Source organism: Lonchura striata, chromosome 20 (genome assembly GCF_050655825.1).
Source record: "Lonchura striata isolate lonStrDom1 chromosome 20, ASM5065582v1, whole genome shotgun sequence".
Taxonomy (NCBI): domain Eukaryota; kingdom Metazoa; phylum Chordata; class Aves; order Passeriformes; family Estrildidae; genus Lonchura; species Lonchura striata.
In genome coordinates this window covers 1,206,750-1,227,390 of record NC_140722.1, presented here as the reverse complement: position 1 = coordinate 1,227,390, position 20,641 = coordinate 1,206,750, and the positions used below count along the sequence as shown (strand labels likewise).

Sequence of the window (20,641 nt, the reverse complement as noted above, 5' to 3'; positions counted from 1 at the left end):
AAACACAGTGTGCTTGAGAATTTGACGCAGATGTCACAGATGATTTTATTTTGACCATGTTAATAAAAGCACCCAAGTACTTTTCATAACACATTATAGAACAATTTGCTCCAGCTAAATCATCAGTGTTACAGCCCAGGCAGAGTATGCACTATGAAACCTATTGTTTTGGTACATTTGGCTGGAAAAGAGGATGTACTATTTTGCCAAATGCATCATGTAGGTACCAGGGAGAGCAAGATAAAACCCTATGTTTTAGCACTTGTGACAGAAGGTAATGAGCTCTCCCATCAGCCTTCACTGAAGATCTTTCTGCAGCTCTCAAGTCTGCCTGAGCACTCTCCTAAACCACACCTACAGCCTGAATTTAATTTCACTGAGAAATCTCCTGTGTCCCAATGCTTTGTAGTCTCCATCTCTGCACTCCAGATAGGCTATTATCACTCTGGTTGCTTTATCTTGCTACAGGACCTTCAGAAGTCTTAAGTGTCTGATTCATAAAACCACAGAATAGCTTGGGTTCAAAGGGACCTTAAAGACTCTCCATTCTATTCCCAGCCACAGGCAGGGACACCTCCCACTAGACCACTTTCTTCCAAGTCCAGTCCAACCTCACCTTGGACACTTCCAGGGAGCCAGGGGCAGCCACAGCTCCTCTGCACAACCGCCAGGGCCTCATAAACCCTCACAGGGAAAAATTTCTTCCCAATATGCAATCTACCCTGCCCTCTGTGCCCCTAGAGCCTACTCTTCTCCAGGCTGATGGTCTCATTCCACTGGCAGGTTTTTTTCTAATAATGTTTACCTATCTGCTCTAGTCTCCTGCAATCTCTCATCAGTTCACACTTTTGGCAGATGACATTTGTTTGCACACATTTAAGCAGGAAAGCAGGCAGCTCTTCCAAGTTTACAGTAGTATTCCCTGAAGAACTTTCAGTAAGTCTGAAGCATACTAAGTGTAATGCTTTAAATTTCAGGTACTACATTCTGTTTCTTAAAACTAACCAGCTAGAGCTATTCAGTTACCAGCAGACACAAATAAACACAATTCTTCTACTCAGCAATAGTAGTAATCCACTAACCATAAACTAAGGGGAACTTCACAAAGATCTGAAGATGACAGTCCAAATTCAACACCTTATAAAACAGGCACACAGCAACTGCCACAAAGATTAGAAACATGGCAGTGAGTGCTCACAACACACTAGAGCATAGCACTTACATTGGTGATTAGATGGAAAGAGAAAAGAAGCCTTGTTTGGGAAAGAGATTCCTGGCTTTATTTTGTATTTCTGATTTATTTGTTTTGCATTTGAAACTAAGGCCGTCTACAACTTCATGCATTCAAATGTTACTGTTGTGTATACAGATATTTTTAGAAGTTATCTCAAGTCTCCTCCTCATCAATTCCAGAATATACTTGCAAAAGATTAATTGCTAATGCTGTATTTATGGAGAAAACAGATTCAAAGAGAACAAAATAACAAATGAATAATCCTAGCTATCCATGGGCAAGACAAAAGCATTACCTAGGAATGCATCCACTAAACAGCTGATTCCGCGCATGGCTCGAAAGAATATTTGAGGCAGATGCTTAAGGCAGGGGTACTGATTCAGTTCTTGAGTCATCCCACTCACATTCAGAAACTGCTCCTGAAATTTGGGGGTAGAGCTAATAATGGCTGGGTTACTCAAATCCACAGGATTACTGCACAGAAAAAGAGCAAAATCTATGTTAGTCTGTTTGAGAACAGCTGTTAAAATTTAAAAACACTTGGAAGATGCAATAGTTTAAGCCATTCAAATAACACCACAAACCAGCATCCAATATTAATACATTCTAGCCTTCCATTGCAAGAAAGCAATTTTCTCTTCCTGGGTTGGCAGTATATAGCTGCCTTCATTTCAAACATTACCCAAACACACTGAACAATTATAGTAAAATAAAACAAACCACAGCACAGACTTGCTAGACTAATTATTGCAGCAATAATAGTTACTTATGAGATCTTTTGAACCCAGTTAAGAGTTGCTTATATTGTTATTCTAGAAAAGTAAGCAACAAATTAAATACTGTCAAACAGTGACAAGAAGGAGAGTAAATTGTAGAAGTTTGAGCAATTTTTCCTGACTCAAATCCTGAAACAGCAAATTTGTCAACTCCAAATTTGAAGAGTACAGTACTTGTGACATTAGTACTACAAATAAAGAAAGAGGGCTTTTTAGTTAGTTAAGTAAATTTTAAACAACCTAATGTTTATCTAGTTTTAACTATTAAATAGTATGTTGTATGAATTTTTTTTATATTCTGGCCATTGAGAACATTAATGTAATGCCATGTCCAAGTCTTTAAAACAAAACACAGCATTTGGTTCAGCTGTGCATTTAAGAAAGATTAACATGTATGGTAAAATTAAGTGTATAAATTTCTTCAAAAAATAAATATATAAACACCCATTTTAAAAATAAATTGTAAGTTACATTTACCCTGGAGAATAAATGGAAGTCGTAAGCAACTCTCAGATCTATTGTTCAGCTTTTCCTGTTTGTTATCTCAGAGAAACAAAATTCTATTGAACTCTTGTTTTCTACATCCCCTAAAATGCCAAATAGCTAAAATAGTTTTTAATTAACTGAAGCAGCTTACATTTTGAAAGAGTTAGAATTCAAAGCTGAACACCACTCACAGCCTGCCCCGAGTTGCTGCATGGCACTGGCACAAGTCTCTCATTTTATTCTATTTATGTGCTTAATCTTGGCAATCTCCAGAGTAATGTTTCATTTGTCATGCAAATGTTACAGCTGATACAAGAACAGGAACAATGGATGGCTGTAATTACAATACCTCAGCATATGTAAAAAGCGAAACCATGTTTGTGCAACACACTCATTATCCATTTCCAGCGGAATCAGACCAGCATCTTCATCTGGAATTTTGAATGGAGGAAATGAAGGTCCATATGTAAAACGCAGCAACCTAGAAAGCAAGTCAGACAGACCTGTCCTTCAGCTCAAAAATTTAATATTGCCTTTGCATCCCAAAGGTATCAGTAGCCCACGGGTGAGTCCACAGGCAGCAATGCAACATCCCAAGTTTTCCTAGAGATCCCATTTTATACAATCTCTCAGCCTTGGATGGTGCACACCTGGAGCCTGCCTAAAGACCAGCCAAACCCAAAAGCTATTAAGGCACAAGACCCCTCAGTGGCTCTCCCATCCCTTAGCCAGAGGGATCACCAGTTATCACAGCCACATCTGGCAAAACATTACATGTGAAGGAAGAAGGAATTTTTATTTCTTTAAAAGAAGAAATTCAAGCCCTTATCCTCACAGCTGTTTAGCTCAAGCTCTCAATGACACTAGCAAGTCATATTAGGTTGCAGCTCTAAATTCCAGCTCATGATTGATGATTTACATTGTACCTCAGCACCCTGAGCAGCACTCACTGTTGACCTACAGGTAGCACAAGATTTGCAAGCCACAGTTTAGTGAGTTCTTCAAAACAGATGCACCACATCTGCCAGAGGCTGGAATCCACAGACCAACAAAGAGCGAACCAGTGATCCAGTGGCATAAGGACAATGCTCAGGCAAATGGTGTAACTACCTGAAGAGTCATCAATGACCTTCACTGAGCTCCTACTGTCTAATCTAACCCCTGCTTCTTACCCAGCTTCACCAAATTACAGTTCCATTTCCCTGATCAACATAATCTTGATGTTTTCTAAAGGAATGGAAGAGATCTGCACTGCACCTTCTCAATATCACAGCATTCCCAGAAATCAGTTTGTCTTTCCCTAAGCTAACTTCTTTGCAATGGTCAGGAAATGTCCCACTCATCCTTACTCACTTACTAAGCCATACAGTTTTCTAAAGTCATTACAACTAGGGGAAGAGAAGAAGAAAAGTAGTCTATGGCTGACTCCTAAACCAAGAGTCAAACAGGTTGAATTTCCACCTGCCACTTCTTCCAGCAGTGGGTACTACAGTAACTTGCAGCCAATTAAGACAAGTGTAGCCTATTTACAGTACTTTACCTGGGCAGAAAAGCAAGAGCTTTAGGACATGAGGCCTTCTCCAGATGCAAGCTGGTGGTGGAGCTGCAGTGACAACTGCAGACTGAACTCCCTGAAGGGAGACTGGGGAAGAGGCTTAGAAATGCCAACCCTGTGCATAACAAAGGGCACTGGACTTGTAGCTCAACACTGCAAGAGCTGAGGACTAGAGAGGAAGAGCCAAGACTTGCACAAGCTTGGACTGTGAGGGGATAAAAGCCCAGGAGTCCTTTTTGGGGATGCTCCTTGGAGGCACCAGCTCAAGCTGTTTCTGTGTTACTGTGCCAGGAATAAAGGGCTTTATGGAAAAAGACATCTCAGACTCCCATGGGAAACCTGGAGTCAAACTGGTGAGGAAAGAGGGTCTGCCTGTGAGAGTGGGAAGTGCAGAGAGTCAAGCAGGGCACTCCTCGGCTCACTGGAGCTGCTGCTGCAAAGGGGCTTCAGTCCCAGCAGTTAAAGTCACTGGTGTTGGAAGAGTGACTGTGAGAGAGTCTTGGGAATGGTCAGACTGGGAAGTTTCCTTAAAACCAGAAATACACACATCTATACCAGGCAGCAAATGCTCTCCAGCCCTGTGTCCACCTACATTTAGTGTCCAGAGGCATAACCCCATGGTATGTTTTTGCTGAGGAATCACCTGGCTCTAAAAGACCCAAAGGAGCCTGGCTCAACCCCATGCACCGTCATGCCCCACACCACTGCCTGGCAACACAGTTCACTGCTTCAGTTCTCCCTATGACTGAAATAAAACAGTTTTTCAAAGAGCATGACCAAATCTTTAACAACATATGGATCATTTTCAAGAATGATGGAAGACAGAAATAAATTTTAAGCCACACATCCAAGACAGTTAAAATATATTTAAAGCAATCTAGATGGGGTGAAAGTAATATCTATTGGTATGGCAATACAATTAAAACTCCAGTTTCATCCTGCTAAAAATCATAACCAAGGACACAAATTGACACTGCATATGTGTACAGATTTTGTACAGATACATTTTTCCATACAGTTTTAATTTGAAACATTTACTCTCAGCTTATTGCTAATAAGCTGATTCACAGAACTCTTTACTAAAACATTTTAACTGTTTGAAGCTGGAGCTACATTGAAGTATTAAAAATGCAGCTTAAAATACCACTGAACTTAAAGCCAGCCTCAGAGGAGCCTAATCTTCCCTGCCTTGGTATCAGGCATAAACCAGTATTACTGAACACAGACTAAAACATTCCAGAAACCCTGCATACTCCTGTGCACCAACAGAACCAAGACTGTTAGTCAACAATGGGAGAGGAAGTGTAGGCACAGTATGTGGTACAGAACACCAACACATGTTTTGAGACAGAGCTGTTCTTTTCAGATCAGTGAATCATAAAGTATTTTCCGTTATGCAATGCTACATCTAACAAGCTAAAAATAGCTGAAGAAATAGCGTGGGAAATACACAGAACTTGCATTGCAGCTTTATTTCCCAGGGGCTTAACAAATAGCTGCATAACCTGGAAAAATCTACTCACACTTCACATTTTGACAGGTAATTCAAAGCAGAAGTTTTCAAAGTTATAATAAACCCTTGCAGAATAAATACACTATTGAATATTTCACAATGCAGCAATTTTAACACATCTTTGAACTTCTACAGAAATAAGTTACTGATATTTCAGGAGAGCTGGAAGGAGACCCAGTTGACTCTCTTACAAGTAATTAATTCAGTTCTCTCCTCCAACAGTCTGAGATTCGTCCCACAAAGACTTCACACCAAAAAGAGCTCAATATTAAGGGTACTGATACTCTCCTCACTGTTCAGAACCTTCTATTACAGCTGAAACTCTCCTGACAGCCCCAGATGCGAGTGTTCCTTCAATCATTTGCAGGTGATACCGAGGTGGGCAGGAGCTGACCTACTGAAGGACAGGCAGGTTCTCTAGAGGGATTTGGGCAGGCTAGATCAAGGGGCTGAAGCCACTCCATGAAGTTCAACAAGGCAAAGTGACGGGTCCTGCACTTGGGTCACATTAACCCCAGAGCTACAGGTTTAGGGCACAGTGGCTGCAAAGTGCCCAGTAGGAAAACCCATGGGGGTGCTGTCCAACAGCAGCTGAACAAGAGCCTGGTGTGCCCAGGTGGGCAAGAGGCCAATGACACCTGGCCTGTACCAGCCATGGTGTGGCAGCAGGACCAGGGCAGTGACTGTGCCCCGTGCTGGGCACTGGTGAGACACCTCCAATCCTGGAGACAGTTTTGGGCCCCTCATGACAAGAAAGTCATTGAGGAGCTGGAGTGTATCCAGAGAAGGGAATAGGGCTGGGGAAGAGGCTGGAGCACCAGGAGCAGCTGAGAGAGCTGGGAGGGCTCGTCCTGGAGAAAAGGAGACTCAGAGGGGACCTTCTCATTCTCTACAACTGCATGAAAGGAGACTGGAGCCACCAGAGAGCGGCCTCTTCTCCCAGGTAACAAGGGACATGACATGGGGAAATGGCCTCAAGTTGTGCCAGGGGACATTCACATGGGATGGAAAAGGTTGTCAGGCACTGGCACAGGTTACCCAAGGCAGTGGTGGAGTCACCAAAGGGTATTAAAAGACCTGTGGATATGGCAATTGGGAACATGGGTTTGCGGTGGGCTTAGCAGTGCTGGGGCATGGTTGGATTTGATGATCTTAGAGGTCTTTTCCAACCTAAACAATTCTATCATATATGATCCTCACTGCTCCCAAACACAGCAAGACTCAGCACAGCTCCTCCCCTACTCTCTAGAGCATAGAGCCTGTGGTCTGCCTCTGGCCCATCACATCCCGATTGCCAAGGAACAAGTGCCAGGAAGCTGTAACAGTTTCAGCTCACAGGGTCCAAACAGAGTCCAAGAGTCACCTCAAACCCAACAGCATGAGCACTAACAAGCACTTAATAATTTTGATGGTCACACACACACACACACACACATAATGCTATACTAATATTCTTGAGTCATTCCTCAGGGGATATGATGAAGAATCACAGTCATGGAGACCAATACACACACACGCCACAAAGTGCTAAATATCACAGAGGTGCTAAGTTTACACAAAAACAGAGAGAATCCAACTCAGATCTCCCCTTGCAGAACAAAGAAATACACACACAATCCAAGGATACAGCAAGATCTCTCACTTTGTATTGCTTATTCACTTTTGGATTGCCGCACACTCCACAAACAAGCAACTCCAAAACATGTATAACTATTATTATCCCCATACATACATACATTTATTTCTATGACATTTTTCCTACCTGGAAGTAAGGGCACAAATGACCTTGCTCCACTGCTCAACTACTGCAGGATGATGTCGCCAGTTAGCCACCATCTCTTTGGCAGTTTTCCAGTAAGGAGGTGTTGGAAAGCACCGCGTACAAGCGAGTAACCATACCTCAAATAGCACACCAATTAATTTTTCAGCCAGATTCTCAGCAATGCCACCTTAGAACAGAAACCAAGCACACCTTCAGTTAGTGTTCCATCTAAATTACTTCAAATATCTCCCCAAAGAGGTTTTGGTTAAAGTGCATAAAGATTAAGCACTCTTTTTTTCATAATTTTTAAGAATGATCCTTGATTGCTTCCTACAGCCAATTAGCCTTTTTGCAAGACCAAGTACAATAGCTAAAGCCCAGCCACATGTGTGTAATAAGGGACAGCAGGAATCCACCAATCTTAGGCAGTCTTCTACTGCACTGTGTCTATACTGAAGTCTTTTATTTAAATAGGTGAAACGAGTACTATTATTTTGCACTAGGCAGGCTGAACAGCAAAACCAAGGGGTTTCAGTGAAACAAACAGGGAACAACAGTGTCTGAAACTGTTCATACCAAATTGTTCCTGTATAAAGTTATTGTCCTGCAAAAATAGTTTCAGGAAAACTCAGCTCCAAACCATTCAGTCTTTTTTGACAATGCTTTATTTTGGAGTAATGGGGCAGAATTAGGAGTAAGCTATTGTGCTTTGGTAGCTCCCAAGAGCTTTTAATGGGTTCCCCTATCCTGCTGGCAGCTGAATGTCAAGAAGAGCCAGAAGTGTTTTAATAATTGAACCAAATGAAAGATGAACATGAACCTTGCACAGTTGGAGCTGCTAGAAGAGTGTCATTGATCTGAAGAAGAAATAATAACAAAACCTCCCAGGTTTCTCTTGCCATAATTGTTGACTCATGCGCCAGCTTCTGGACAGCTTTCAAAACCTGTAAGCACAGTCTGATCTGACTGGATCCCGGGTCTGGCCTGCAAGAGAAGAAAACAATGCTTGAGAAATAGAACTATTAAGTCATGTATTCAGTAACATGAACTTTCAGCATGTTCAACTTACAAAAGGATCAAATATTATTGAGTGAGACCCAAGAACATGAGCCAATATGCTTCTGTGCACCTCAACTCTGTCTCTAGGCATCCTAACTCTGCCTTAATGAGCACAAGATGCACCATAACACTCTTCTCCATGTGACACTCAATATTGCACAAGCACAATCCATCGTGTCAGATTTATCTTGGGCCAAACAATGACAATCCAGCTGAGACATCATGAATTATTACATACATAAATCAGAAGTGGCAAAACTAGCAGCACATAGTTAGCAAAATAATTTAAATTCTTCCTAGTTCTCCTCTTGTTTCCAAACCAACTCTTACCACTTCTTCCTTTAGTCTGATGTTCCTATTTAATGGCCCCCTTCTAGATCTTCTTCCGTAAGCAGTTAGGAGTAAGGAAGGAAGAAAGGAAACTGTTTCATCTTTCCTAGGTTTTTCCTGTAGTAATAATCAGATCCACACTGGCACTGCTGAGTCACTCAACATAAACTTGTGCAGAATCAGCACAAAGCAGCATCACCTCCTCCCATTAGTTAGTCTGGACAAGGCAAAACAGGTACAAAACAGTCACATTCTGGACAGTATCTGAGGACATTGGTAAAAAACCTGAGGAAGCCCAGATTTTAAAGGGCGAGAGAGATTGCAAATTAGAGTATGCAGTATATGAAAGGCATATTTCAACCTGTGCATGATTTCGTGATCCCTCCTACTACCACTGAAAAGATGACCAAAAAAAAATCATACAAGTATTACCTTCCACTGGACTACTAAGTAGTATTACCAGATTCCTACCAAGTATTTTCAATGTTGCATAACCCACAAGTCATGTCGCATAGCAAGCACCTCAAGAATGCGCTGGCCCACTAAATACTATCAGCTTTTATCTTGAGAGTATAAATGTCATATTACAGTGCTGGGAAAAAGATTACAAAGAGACAATGCCTAATTTGCCTAATGTGCAAAATTGCACACTACCAGCTACAGCTGAGGACCTCAGTGGGTTGCTTGATGCTAGAGCTAGATCATAACCCAGAGTGTCTCTGTAGAATAACAAACTTTGGGATAAGTGAGCCCTTCCTTGCTTACAGCACTATTTTTTGTGTGAGCAACAACACAGCAGATTGTTTCAGTCAAAAGGTAACCTCAATCTATATAGGCTTGAAGCTTCCAAGGCTATTTCAAGACTTGTTTCCCTAATCATTTAGAGAAACTGTAAAAAAACAGGGCTTATATGCAAGCTAACAGGATACTTCTGCACTAATCTTGTAACAGCAACTTGAACATTTTTGTCCATCTATGACTTCCTCTTGTCTGCAAAGCTGACCCAGTGACAAGCTCTGCTTGCACTATTTCTAGACTTCTAGATTTCTACAGACCGTAGCCTATTGGCCATTCTCCTTCAGAAGTACTGTTCCCATGATTTCGTATGAGAAGCTGTAAGAGGCTGTCTGAAGACCCTCACTCATTTGCCTGCCGATTGCCATGAGCAGGAACTCCCTTCCCCCTCTGCAGTTCCGGCTTGGAGAAGGCAACAGTGCAGGTGCAGCCGCTGCACCGTTACGTTGCTGTTCCAAACGAGGCCTGGCAAGAACTTGGCAAGGACTTGGTGAAGACCCAGCGTGGACGCAGCATGGAATAGCCTACTGCAATTCCTGCTTCACTCTCCACCTTTAAGCCAAATGAACTGTTGGGGTGACTCTGGTGGTCTCTCACTGAAGACCCCTCATCTGCCTCGTTACCACTGTGACAGACGGAGATCAAGAACCCGCTCCCCAAGGACTGAGACCCCTATCACAGGGAGTGGGGGGGGAGTAACATGACCTATTCTTCTCCAGTAACTTCAGTGGACTTATTCTTCATTGTGTTTGTTCTGCCTGGATGATTTTCTGTACATATACCTGTTCCCCCCACAGCAATTTCAATAGCCTCTCATTGTTCTGCCTGTTCCCCCCTTTTCCCTCTGTGGACTATAACTGGACCCCTGGGTTAGGTAGGACTTTGGAGACTCTCCCCAACACAACAAGACGGATCCCCATCGTCCGGACCAGCGAGGACCTCGCCTGTGTTGGCAGCTATTCCCATCCCCCCTTCTCTCTCTCTCTATCCTTTTTATTTCTTTTCTGACCCCACTATGGCATTTATTGTTTTTGGCCCCTAATAAAGGTGCATTTGTTGTAATTAAACTGATAGACCCCTGCTGTTTGTCTTTTGCACTTTGGGATCGGCTAACAAACCATCACAACACCCCACTATAAGCGGATTGTGACAGAAGCATATGAAGTTATTAAAAAAAAAAAAGTACTTTGGCAGTCACGTGTTCCATGGTCTCTCAAGCAATTCAAGAATTTCTGTTGCAGAGGACCTGGACATCTGTACCTCACTCTCCTGGAGAGGTAATACAGGGGGAGAGAGTTCTCATATTTCCTTCCAACAGTGTTTGTGGCACTGAAACTTTATCTAACAGCAGTAACAACCACTACTGCTTAAGTCATCTTCAAGACCTCTTGGATATTCTAGGGTTGCCAGAAATGGAAAGCCTGGGGCTTGCCTGAGGACTATTCAAATATGTCAACAAAGTGTTTGTTTCTTTAGGGTGGACAGAAGGCCAGTACAGGAGGGAAGGAGGCAAACACCTTCTCTCCCATCACTGCAGCAGATAGAGGAAAGTTAACTTGACTCACCCAGCCTTCACAGTTTTATTTTTCAGCACCACACTATTTCAAGGACTGGGCATATAAACATTTGATTCAGTTGAGCACTGAGACTAGAATCTATATGCACCTGCTCTGTATGGGTGTACACAAGCTCTCAAGATGCCATTTACCTAATGTGCCCACTTCAGGCTGCTGTGTTTTGCACCTTACCTATATGTCACCATCTCAGTCTGACACCTTCACAACTCCGGACCACCACTTTGAAAGCAGCCAAACCAACAGCTACATTGTTTCCAGAGAACCAGGATGAAGAAGGAAGCTATTTTAATAAATCTTCCATAGTATATAGGCTTCTAATAAAGACTTAATATCTTCAACACAAGAACAGATTTTTCCAGGAGACAGTTCAAACAGGTTACTGTAACACCTTCTCGGTAAGTATTCTACATGAGCCCATTATCATCAGCAACCTGCATCAATTGGCGCAGTCTAATCCAGAAGCTTGCTTTCCTCAGACTTGTGTCATTGCCTTAACCATCCTTAAATGGGAATTAAAATGCATTTGTACTACAAGTTAAGAGCAACAGCAGCTAAGAGTAGGTGTTAGACTTCAAAGCAATCAATGAGCAGCTGAACACTTTGAAGGCCATCTGCAGTGATACATATTTAATACTGATAAAAGCAGATGACTTGATATTTACAGACATATACTAAACATTGATCTGAAGTTAAGTACCTTTTCAGGGGGCGCTATTATTTAATCTTCCTTATTCAGTTCATATGTCCAACAGCAGCAGGTAAACTTGCCATAAACTATAAATAAGGTAATGATGTTTGTGCACTCTGACAACTTAGCTGTGTACAAGACCTAGAAACATGTCTATCTCAACATCATCATCCCAGGATGTCAGGCAGCAAGCACATCGCCACCAGGTTCTTTCAAAACTACCAGTGAATGACAGTCAGCATAACCACACACATTTAACAGGCAGCAAGATGCAGGCACAGAGCTGTCACTTACTGCAAGATCCTTCAGTACATCACACACGTGGTCAAATTTTGACTAACAAGGGCTGGGACTGCCATGATGTTCTCTTAGTTTAGCTCAGTTTTACACAATGAAAAGCACATGCTCACACAGTGATGTTTTTCTGCTTTTCCATTACTCTCCAGTCATCCAATAGAGATAAATCCTGAACCTCCTGAGACAGTAAACATTCAAGTATATGAACTATGTGTGATTTAATTACCTAACCACAGCAGCAAAAACTCAATTTGCTAATGCAAAATTACAGAAGACATTTGGAGAAACACCTTTCTCCTAAGCTTGCAGCAATAGCAGTCTTATTTTACTCAAGAGCCTCCACACCTCATGAGTCCTCTGACAGTTTACCTGCTGACTATAGCTTGGAATCCCTAACACTCACCTTGGTACAAAGAGATTTTGGAGATGTTTGAGAATGCTTTGAACATAAAGGTTTGGTTCCTTAATAACAGGTAAAGGAATAGAGTCCTTAGGTAACACAAGAGCCATAATCCAATCTGTATACACATCCACACAGTATTTCACAGTATCGCCGTCCAAAGGGAGGGTCAGCCCATAACAAACCACCTCCATAGTCCATTTTACCTAACAAACACAAAGCAGAAGTTATTTAAAATTAATATTAGTAAGTAAGTACTGGTCAGAGCACATTAGTTCTAAGTCAAAAAAAAAGGTAAAGCAACAGTAATTATGTTGTATGGGCAATCCTGTTTAACATATTCTGCAAGAAAATCCCCAAACTATTAACTTATATATCATGATATTATGAAGAACATGAATAAATGGCAAATCATACTCTAAATCCTGAATCTCTTAAATCTAAACTGTAGAGAGAACTCTTCAGAACACACAAAAGCTGCTACTGAAAGATTTAAAAATTTTAACAAATACTTATACTATACAAAGACTTTTTTTTTGAAGTCACATGCCATTGCTTCAAAACTGAAGGTAAGTAGAAAGGCTTTGTGTTAAATGCTAAATTCCTTGGGTTTGTTTTGAGTGTTTTTGTTCGTTTTCTTTAGCCTGAATTTCCCGGTATAACAGCTCAGATAAACATTTACTATTAAATCATGAAGTACACTGTTGCTATGATCTAATTGCTAATAAAAATCCTATGGAGATTACTAAACTAAAAATGTAACACACTTCATAAAACTTGGGACAATAAAGAGAGAAAAATAAAAGAGGCCATAGAAAACTATTAAACTGTTACTCTGGCATGAAGGAAACTATCATCTCCAAGGAAAGGCACTTACTTCTTTGTCTGTTTTTAGTATACTCTCACTTCCAACAGACGATGTAATTAAAGCTTGTCCAAGAGGACGCACCACTGCATTTGCCACTTCTCTCCCCACGTTCTCAGGATAGCTATGAAGTACACTGGTATTCCCCTGATCATTTTGAATGACAAGATGCAAGGATCTCCACTCTGAGTACATAGTGCCTCTATGCTACAATCCAAACAACACCTGGGGGGGCAAGGAAGAAAAAGAGACAATTAGTTTAAATGTCTATGATATGAGTTAGGAAAACTGAGGCTGTGTATCACAATCCAGACCGTTGTAAATTCACGATGCACATATCCATTTCATACATTTGACAATCCAGAAGAGATTCCAACAGTTTTTTACACAGACGAGCTTTAACATAGCTTGATTACAGAGATCAGTTCAGGACTAAATGCCCATTTTAGATACTTAACCCTGATTAGTGCCTTCACGTCACACCTATGTGCTGTAGAGGGCAGGGCACGGAGCCAGGCCAGAAACCCCTGCCCTGGGAATGGGTGGGGCCAGGCAGCACCAGTCATGGGACTGCACTGGGCAGCTCAGAGACACCCATCACACACAGCCAATTTTGATCCACACATCAAACACGTCCAGAGACCTGGTCTAACTCAGATGAGAAACATCCGTGCCAACACAACAGAGCAGTGAGGACCCTAGACCAGAGGGGTGGCAGGAAAATCCCTCTGACAGCAGAAGGCTTTGTAGAGGCCCACAACAATGTTAAACTGCTGCTCAAGCAGGTGGTACCACAGAAGCCTGAGCCACAAAAACTGCAACTGCACCATCTCCTTTTCCTCCTCTCCCACCAGAATCGACAGCCTTTTATCCATTATCTGAGCCAGGTGATCACATGAACAAGGAAAACAGGGCTGGCACAGGAGAAAAGCAGGGAGTGTTCAAGAGACACTGTTCAGAGCAGCTCAAGTTGCCACGGATGGCACTCCAGTATCCATTTGCCAACTACACTTACCTGGCACAATTTGGAAGCCAGTTAGTTATACAAGGAATATTCTGAACACTTCTCTCAAACATTCATTAGCCCAAAATCAAACAAGCCAGGCCTGGAAATACACATTCCTATGGAAAAGCCTATTTAAACAATCTGCCTATTTAGCTGACTCCTCAAATGTTTATACCCAAAGCCTATGCAAAAAGCCTGATGATTCCCTTCAAGGGAGACAGAAAAGCAAGAAAGCAAGATCTTGTCTTCCAAACTACATCCTTTGTGGTTTGAGGCAGCAATCGTGTGCTTATCTGACAGTGAGTTAACCAGAGCAGCAGTAGCCTGCAGGATGTACAATCCCTACATCCTTCCCTCCTTTGGGGACTGAGGCAGGGGAAATGCTCATGTCACTGTGGTCAAAATCCTTAAGCTTAGGGAAAAATGGCAATTCCAAGACACAAAAAAGTCACGCACAAACACACAAACCAAAATCAAATCAAACCAAAACCCCCACCCAAAAAACCCCTCAAAAACAAAATACCAAACGAAACCCACAAAATCTCAATCCTCATTGATAGCTTCCGTCACTGCTTAGCTCCACTATCTAGGTTTCCATACTGGTATCTTTTCCTTTCATATCCTATAGACACAGAGATACTTTGTCTTCCCCCTTCTTTCCTACCTGACCACCTTCTTAGTCTCCAGTGTGTGTCTGGAGTCAAAGCATAAGGGACAGAAGTGAGATACCCACTTTCCAAGACTTCCCCTTCCTCACTCACCCCCACAGTACTTTGCCTCTATCCCCAGAGCAGAGTCCCTATCCCACAAGGGAAGAGGGGAAGCACTTCCATTCCTCTCCTGTGACACAAGTTCATTAGAAGCATGTAACCCTGTAAGAGCATTTGAGGAACATTGGTTTAAATAAGCTGATTTGAACTGATAAAACAGCATGTCCTTTCCATGCCCTCCCTCAGGCTGGCAGTAAACGGCTCATGGCAGGAGCTTATCAGTGTATGATAAGCACCCCACACTCACTGTGGTTGCCCTCATCCCAGAGGGTGCCCAGGTATGTGGAAATGCTGTACAATACAAGCAAATGGCAGGCAATGCCTGTGTGGGAGCTTTCTCATCTACAAGAATTCTGCTGCATTTTAGAAAACCTTAATTGCACTAGGGCAGGGGAACGCAAGGACACAATTGCCCACCCTCGTGCAGCTCCCTGCCACAATGAAAAAAAGACGCAAAGCTCTTCTGGGTGATCCTTCCACACTTTTGAGAAGTAGCACTTTTAACAGATATGCCATGCTGAAAAGGTTTAGCAACAGGACAACCATCTCATACCACACACTCCCAGCCTGCTGCTTGACATTCATACATAAATTAAATCACCAGCCTTTATCTTGCTAATATTTGAGGCTTCCTTTCGTCTTCCTGTAAAAGAAACCTTCTCTTAGTTTTAGCAGTACACAAGGAATACTGAAAGAAGTAATTGAGTCAGATGCAAAATCCTTATGAGGGAGATTTAGCAGAATATCAATCTGTTCACTCCCCCTATATTTAGGAGTTTAAAGTTTTTATTTGGAAGACTGTAAGTTATTTTTTATTTAAGACTCCAGTTCAACTACCACTTGAATTGGAAATGGCTGCAATCTGTTAGGAATGGACTATCTCTACATCTATCTAGTATGCAGCTTCTTCTAACTGGACAGGAATTAAAAAAGGCTGGAAAGCCTCCACACACTGATATCCGAAACAATGTTCCTGACAGATTCCACATAGACAGATTCCTAACTTGCTTCAGATAAAGAGCACCCAATGCTGTATGGCAGCAGGACTCCCTCCCTTCCAAGACACTGTATTTGTCAGTACCTACTGAAACAGCAACAGCAAACTGAAGACCAAGAAAGCAACTGTCACATCACACCTGATTTTGACTTCTGTTTTTGCAATGCTTCTGTATTTCAGAAGCACCCTCACTTGCCCAACTAACATCTCCCAAGTTTCATGAAGCTGAATATTTGCACTTCACATACACATATGTCTTATTGGGGCTCAAATCACTAAGGACTCTCAGAAAGTTGATTAAGAGGAAGGGTGAGTAGAATAATAAACATTCTTGTATGCTGTATGTTCACTGTATGTTCCTGGAGGCTGCACTAAATAAAACATCCTCACACTCTCACAGACAAACCTGGAAAGAAATTGCCAGCATTAAAACTAGCATAAGCAAGGAGACATTAATTTACTATGAAACTGAGCATTAAATCCAATATTCCCTAGTGTGGTAAGTAATCTGCATTTCTATGTATTTCCTCCCAATCTGTTTCATCTTAGAAACTTCAGTCATTATCACCATATAAACTACAGAAACTGGATGTCTCAGCACTGAAGACCCAAGATCCTCAGTTCTCAAACACTCCAGAAGTCAGTGAGCACAAAATAAAATGAGTCCATAAAACTCAAAAAAACAAGTTCTATTTCCAGTTTCCAAAGACTTAATATGAACAGCTGCAGCCAAAATATTTAAACTCCTGGATCACTAAAGTTAGACAGTGAGAACTAAACAGAGCCACATTCTGCAGCTACTGTGAAGGAACATCAGAAGGTCCAAGCCTGAAGTTGAGGTGTTCAGAGCATGTGCAGGGGAGAAGTCATGAAATCAGTACTCATGTACAGAGCAGTTCCTCAGAAAATGTGCACTAAGGGAGGGCAGTGCTCAGCTTCAGATGCAAAATGAAGTATTTTCCTATGATGCAAAAGACTTCAAGCACAAATACAAGCTGTCCCAAAAGTGGATCCTTCTTGGCTTTTACCGGAACCAAAAAAGCAGAGCAGACACAATGGTTAGTAGTACAAGAGATGCAAAGACTATCAGCAGAGATATGCTCAAGGCATGCACTGTGTGTAAAGGACAACAGCCAGAGCAGAGAGCAGGCAAAAATGAAAAATGGCAAGAACCAAACAGAAGACCCGTATGAGAAAAAGACCAGTAGAAAGTTGGTATTTTAAGTATTTTGTTAAAGAATTTAAAAATATGCATGTCAGGGTTACTAATAAATCTTTTTTAAAAGTCTATATTCAAGGCAAGAAGAGATGAGATAAGCAAAAAAAAACCACCAAACCTCTGTCATCCTTTCCCAAGCCATTCAGCCACCGCACTACCAAAGGTCAGAGAACAGAATCACAGCTGCCCTTGTCCAGAGAAGACAAATTTGTCAGATTTTATTGCATTACTGTAGCAGAAGTTAACACATGAATGCGCCACAGGGAAGCTGGGTCTCAAAAGTGAGGTGCCATTTAAGCCACAGGACTCGGGTCTCGCTATCTCCAGCACTCCCAGTTCATGGGCCCCATCGCCTCCCTAGCTCCTGGGAACACTGCTAGACACAGCCTGGCCAAAGCAGGAGGCAGGGTACTTACTATAGAGAAGGCTACTGCCTACAAGTTGCGTACTGTTACACGTGAAGATGAGCAGAGCCATAGGAAAGCAAAAGCAGTCCGTTTTGTACGTTTTGGCTATTATTCTGCTTTCAAGCATCATTACCCAGACATCAGGACTACTCTGCTTCTTACTATCACTCTCATTTTTAACAGTAAGTTTGAGAAAATTATCTTCCAGCAATCCCCTCATTTGTGCAAAAAACTATTTAATGAACTTGACCACAAAACAATACACTCGACTGAGAAAAATTTTTACTCAACAGTTTCCTTTACATTGGCACTCATTCATCGGTCCAGTTTCTCGTGAAGTCTCCAAACTGCTCAAGCAGGAAGGACTCTCTTGCAGGCACAGCCCCCTTACTCCGGGGAGAAGCCTCGCTGCTGAGTCTGTTTGCCAAATAAATAGGATCTACTCTCCACTGAGCATGGAGACCAAATGAGACAGGGGAAGCAGAATCCCGACAGAGCCCGGGAAGCCTGAGCCGGGCATGCTCGGCACCAGCGGGCTGTTGGTCGGACTCTGCGGGCAAACAGCGACACAAACTTTTTCCTCCCTCAGGCACAGCTCCCGCTCGCAGGATCCACACGGGAGGAAGGGCGCGAGTAGCCACCTCACGCTCCTCCCGGGGCCCCGAAATGCGGTTCGACCCCCGGGCCGGAGCAGGGGCCGAGAGGGGCCCTGCGCCGCGGCGGGGGGGGGTCATCGACAGTCGCTCCCACCCGCCCTGCGGTGGCTCCGCGGCAGCAACGAGGCGCTAGGCGCCGGGGAAGCCCCGGGACAGCCTCGCCCATCGCCCGCCCCGCTCGGGCCCCGCCGCGGCAGCACAGAGGTCAGCGCGGTGGAGGCTCCGGGCGCCGCCCGCGCCACAGGCCCCGCGGGCGGTGAAGCGGGCCGAGCCCGATAGCGCCGAGGCGGGAAGCCTGGCCGCCCTACCTGCGCCGAGAGCCCGGCAGTCATGTCGGGCCGCGCCACTCCCTCAGGCCGCCGGCGCCAGGGGGCCGCGGCCACACAGGACCGGGAGCGCCGCTCGCTGCGCTCGGCCCGCACCCGCTTCCGGCAGCGCCACAAAGCGCACGGTAGGGCCGTGCCCTGCGCATGCGCAAGTCAGCTACAGAACGAATCCCCACCCTTGCCCGCTACGCCTGTGCCGGCGGCACCGAATAAGTCGCAGGGACAAGCTGTGCGCATGCGTAGAGCGGTCGCCGCCGTGTCTGGCGCCGCCGTAGCGTTCTCACTCTTAAAGGGGCCGCTCACGCCGGCCGCGTCCGTACCCCGCGCTGCCCGCGGATCCGGGAGGCTCCGCCATCTCACCGTTCCCCGGGCGGTGCGCCCGGGCCTGGGGAGGGTCTGTGCGGCGCCCCGGGACTGACCGCCCCCGGGCCCTCGCGTGGGAGGAGCTTTTGCCGGGCCGCTGCAGCTCGAGCACCGTAGGCAGCGACCGGGAGCCGCCAGTGCCGTTCCGCTAGCCTGGATCCGGCTGCTCTTCCACCGCCAGCGCGGGCTCTGCTGCTGTCCGGCCCGGCCTTGCCCTGCCCTCAGGCCGCGCTGCTGCTGAGCCCCGGCAGCTGCAGCTCAGCCTGGCTGTGGCTGGGAAGGGACAGTGCCAGCACCAATTCTGTTTCCCTAGGCCGTGTCTCACTCTTCCCACGATCTTTATTCCCATCCTACGTTCATTTGCTGCTCCCCTGGCCCATAGTATTCCCTAGTCTGCAGGTGCTGATAGTACTTAGCTACAGCGACGTAGGTTACCTGGGTTCAAACAGTGTGGGCAGCATGTGAGGGGGGAGATTTTGCCGCTCTACTCACTCAGGTGAGACCCCAGCTGCAGAGCTGCCTTCAGCCCTGGGGACCCAACACAAGAAGGATGTGGAGCTGCTGGAGCAAGTCCAGACGTCGCCATGGAGATGGTCCCAGGGCTGGAGTCCCTCTGCTCTGGAGCCAGGCTGGGAGAGCTGGAGGTGTTCACCTGGAGGAGAGGCGGCTCCAGGGAGACCTTGGAGCTCTTTCCAGTGCCTAAAGGAGCTCCAGGAAAGCTGAGGAGGAACTTGGGACAAGGGATGGAGGGACAGGACAAGGTGGAATGGCTTCCCACTGCCAAAAGGCAGGGTTAGAATAGATTTCTTAAGTATTTATTTAGTATTTCTTTACTGTGAGGGTAGTAAAACAATTTTCGCAGAGAAGATGTCGCAGCCCACCTGTGGAAATGTTCAAAACCAAATTGGACAGGGCTTGGAGCAATCTTGTCTAGTGGAAGGTGTCCCTGTTTATTGCAGTGGGCTTGGAATAGATAGCCTTTAAAAAGTCATTTCCAACTACTTTCTGATTCTGTGAAACACAGCCAGTGGACAAGGCAGCACAGGGCACTTTGCAGGAAGCAGTGCCTTCCTCCACAGCCCAGCACTGCTTAGGGATGATGCAAAGACCTAGTGTCCTGAGAGCCCCTGGCCATGGGCCCCTTTACCCCACTCCCTACCGCAGCTGTGGAGTGGCCTCATCTACCTGCCTGTATCATCCCTGGGGACACGCTGTGTTCACCTCTCTGCAGTGTTCTCTGCTTTCTGCAAGCAGTCCAGCAGGTGCACTGCTGGCAAAGTCAGCCCAATCTCAGATTCCTTTTGGGCTGTTCCACAGTGGCCAGGTATCCAGGTCCTTTCTTCAGCACTTGACTGCACTGTTTCTTGTTGAGTGCAGCAAGAAGATGTTAACCTAAAGAAAGAGGAGCCTGCAAAGTGATTTTTAACCTCTTGTATTGTCATCTACTGAAGGAGCACCATATATCACAGTGCAAACTGTACTCCTGTTCCCCTTCCTGGCAGGAAAACTTCCTGTCTGTACATTCTCTGCATGGAGACTGCTGACAGTAAGAGATGTTTC

The 20,641-nt window shown here is 44.4% G+C and overlaps 1 protein-coding gene across 5 annotated transcripts in view; it reads right to left on the bottom strand.

Moving 5' to 3' along the window:
- RALGAPB (Ral GTPase activating protein non-catalytic subunit beta) overlaps nucleotides 1-18,851 on the bottom strand; it is a 62,182-nt gene extending 43,331 nt beyond the window's left edge. For 4 of the 5 annotated variants that reach the window (XM_021536642.4, XM_021536643.4, XM_021536644.4 and 1 more), the window contains exons 1-7: nucleotides 18,701-18,851; nucleotides 13,350-13,562; nucleotides 12,476-12,678; nucleotides 8,147-8,310; nucleotides 7,327-7,513; nucleotides 2,846-2,977; nucleotides 1,530-1,708 (exon numbers count right to left, since the gene is read on the bottom strand). In XM_021536642.4, the coding sequence (XP_021392317.1) occupies nucleotides 1,530-1,708; nucleotides 2,846-2,977; nucleotides 7,327-7,513; nucleotides 8,147-8,310; nucleotides 12,476-12,678; nucleotides 13,350-13,532 (1,048 nt within the window). In that variant the 5' untranslated portion in view covers nucleotides 13,533-13,562; nucleotides 18,701-18,851. Of the gene's footprint in view, nucleotides 1-1,529; nucleotides 1,709-2,845; nucleotides 2,978-7,326; nucleotides 7,514-8,146; nucleotides 8,311-8,715; nucleotides 8,857-12,475; nucleotides 12,679-13,349; nucleotides 13,563-18,700 lie in introns of those variants that run through there. The other variant, XM_085557857.1, reaches the window with a different exon arrangement.
- Nucleotides 18,852-20,641: the final 1,790 nt, after the last annotated feature.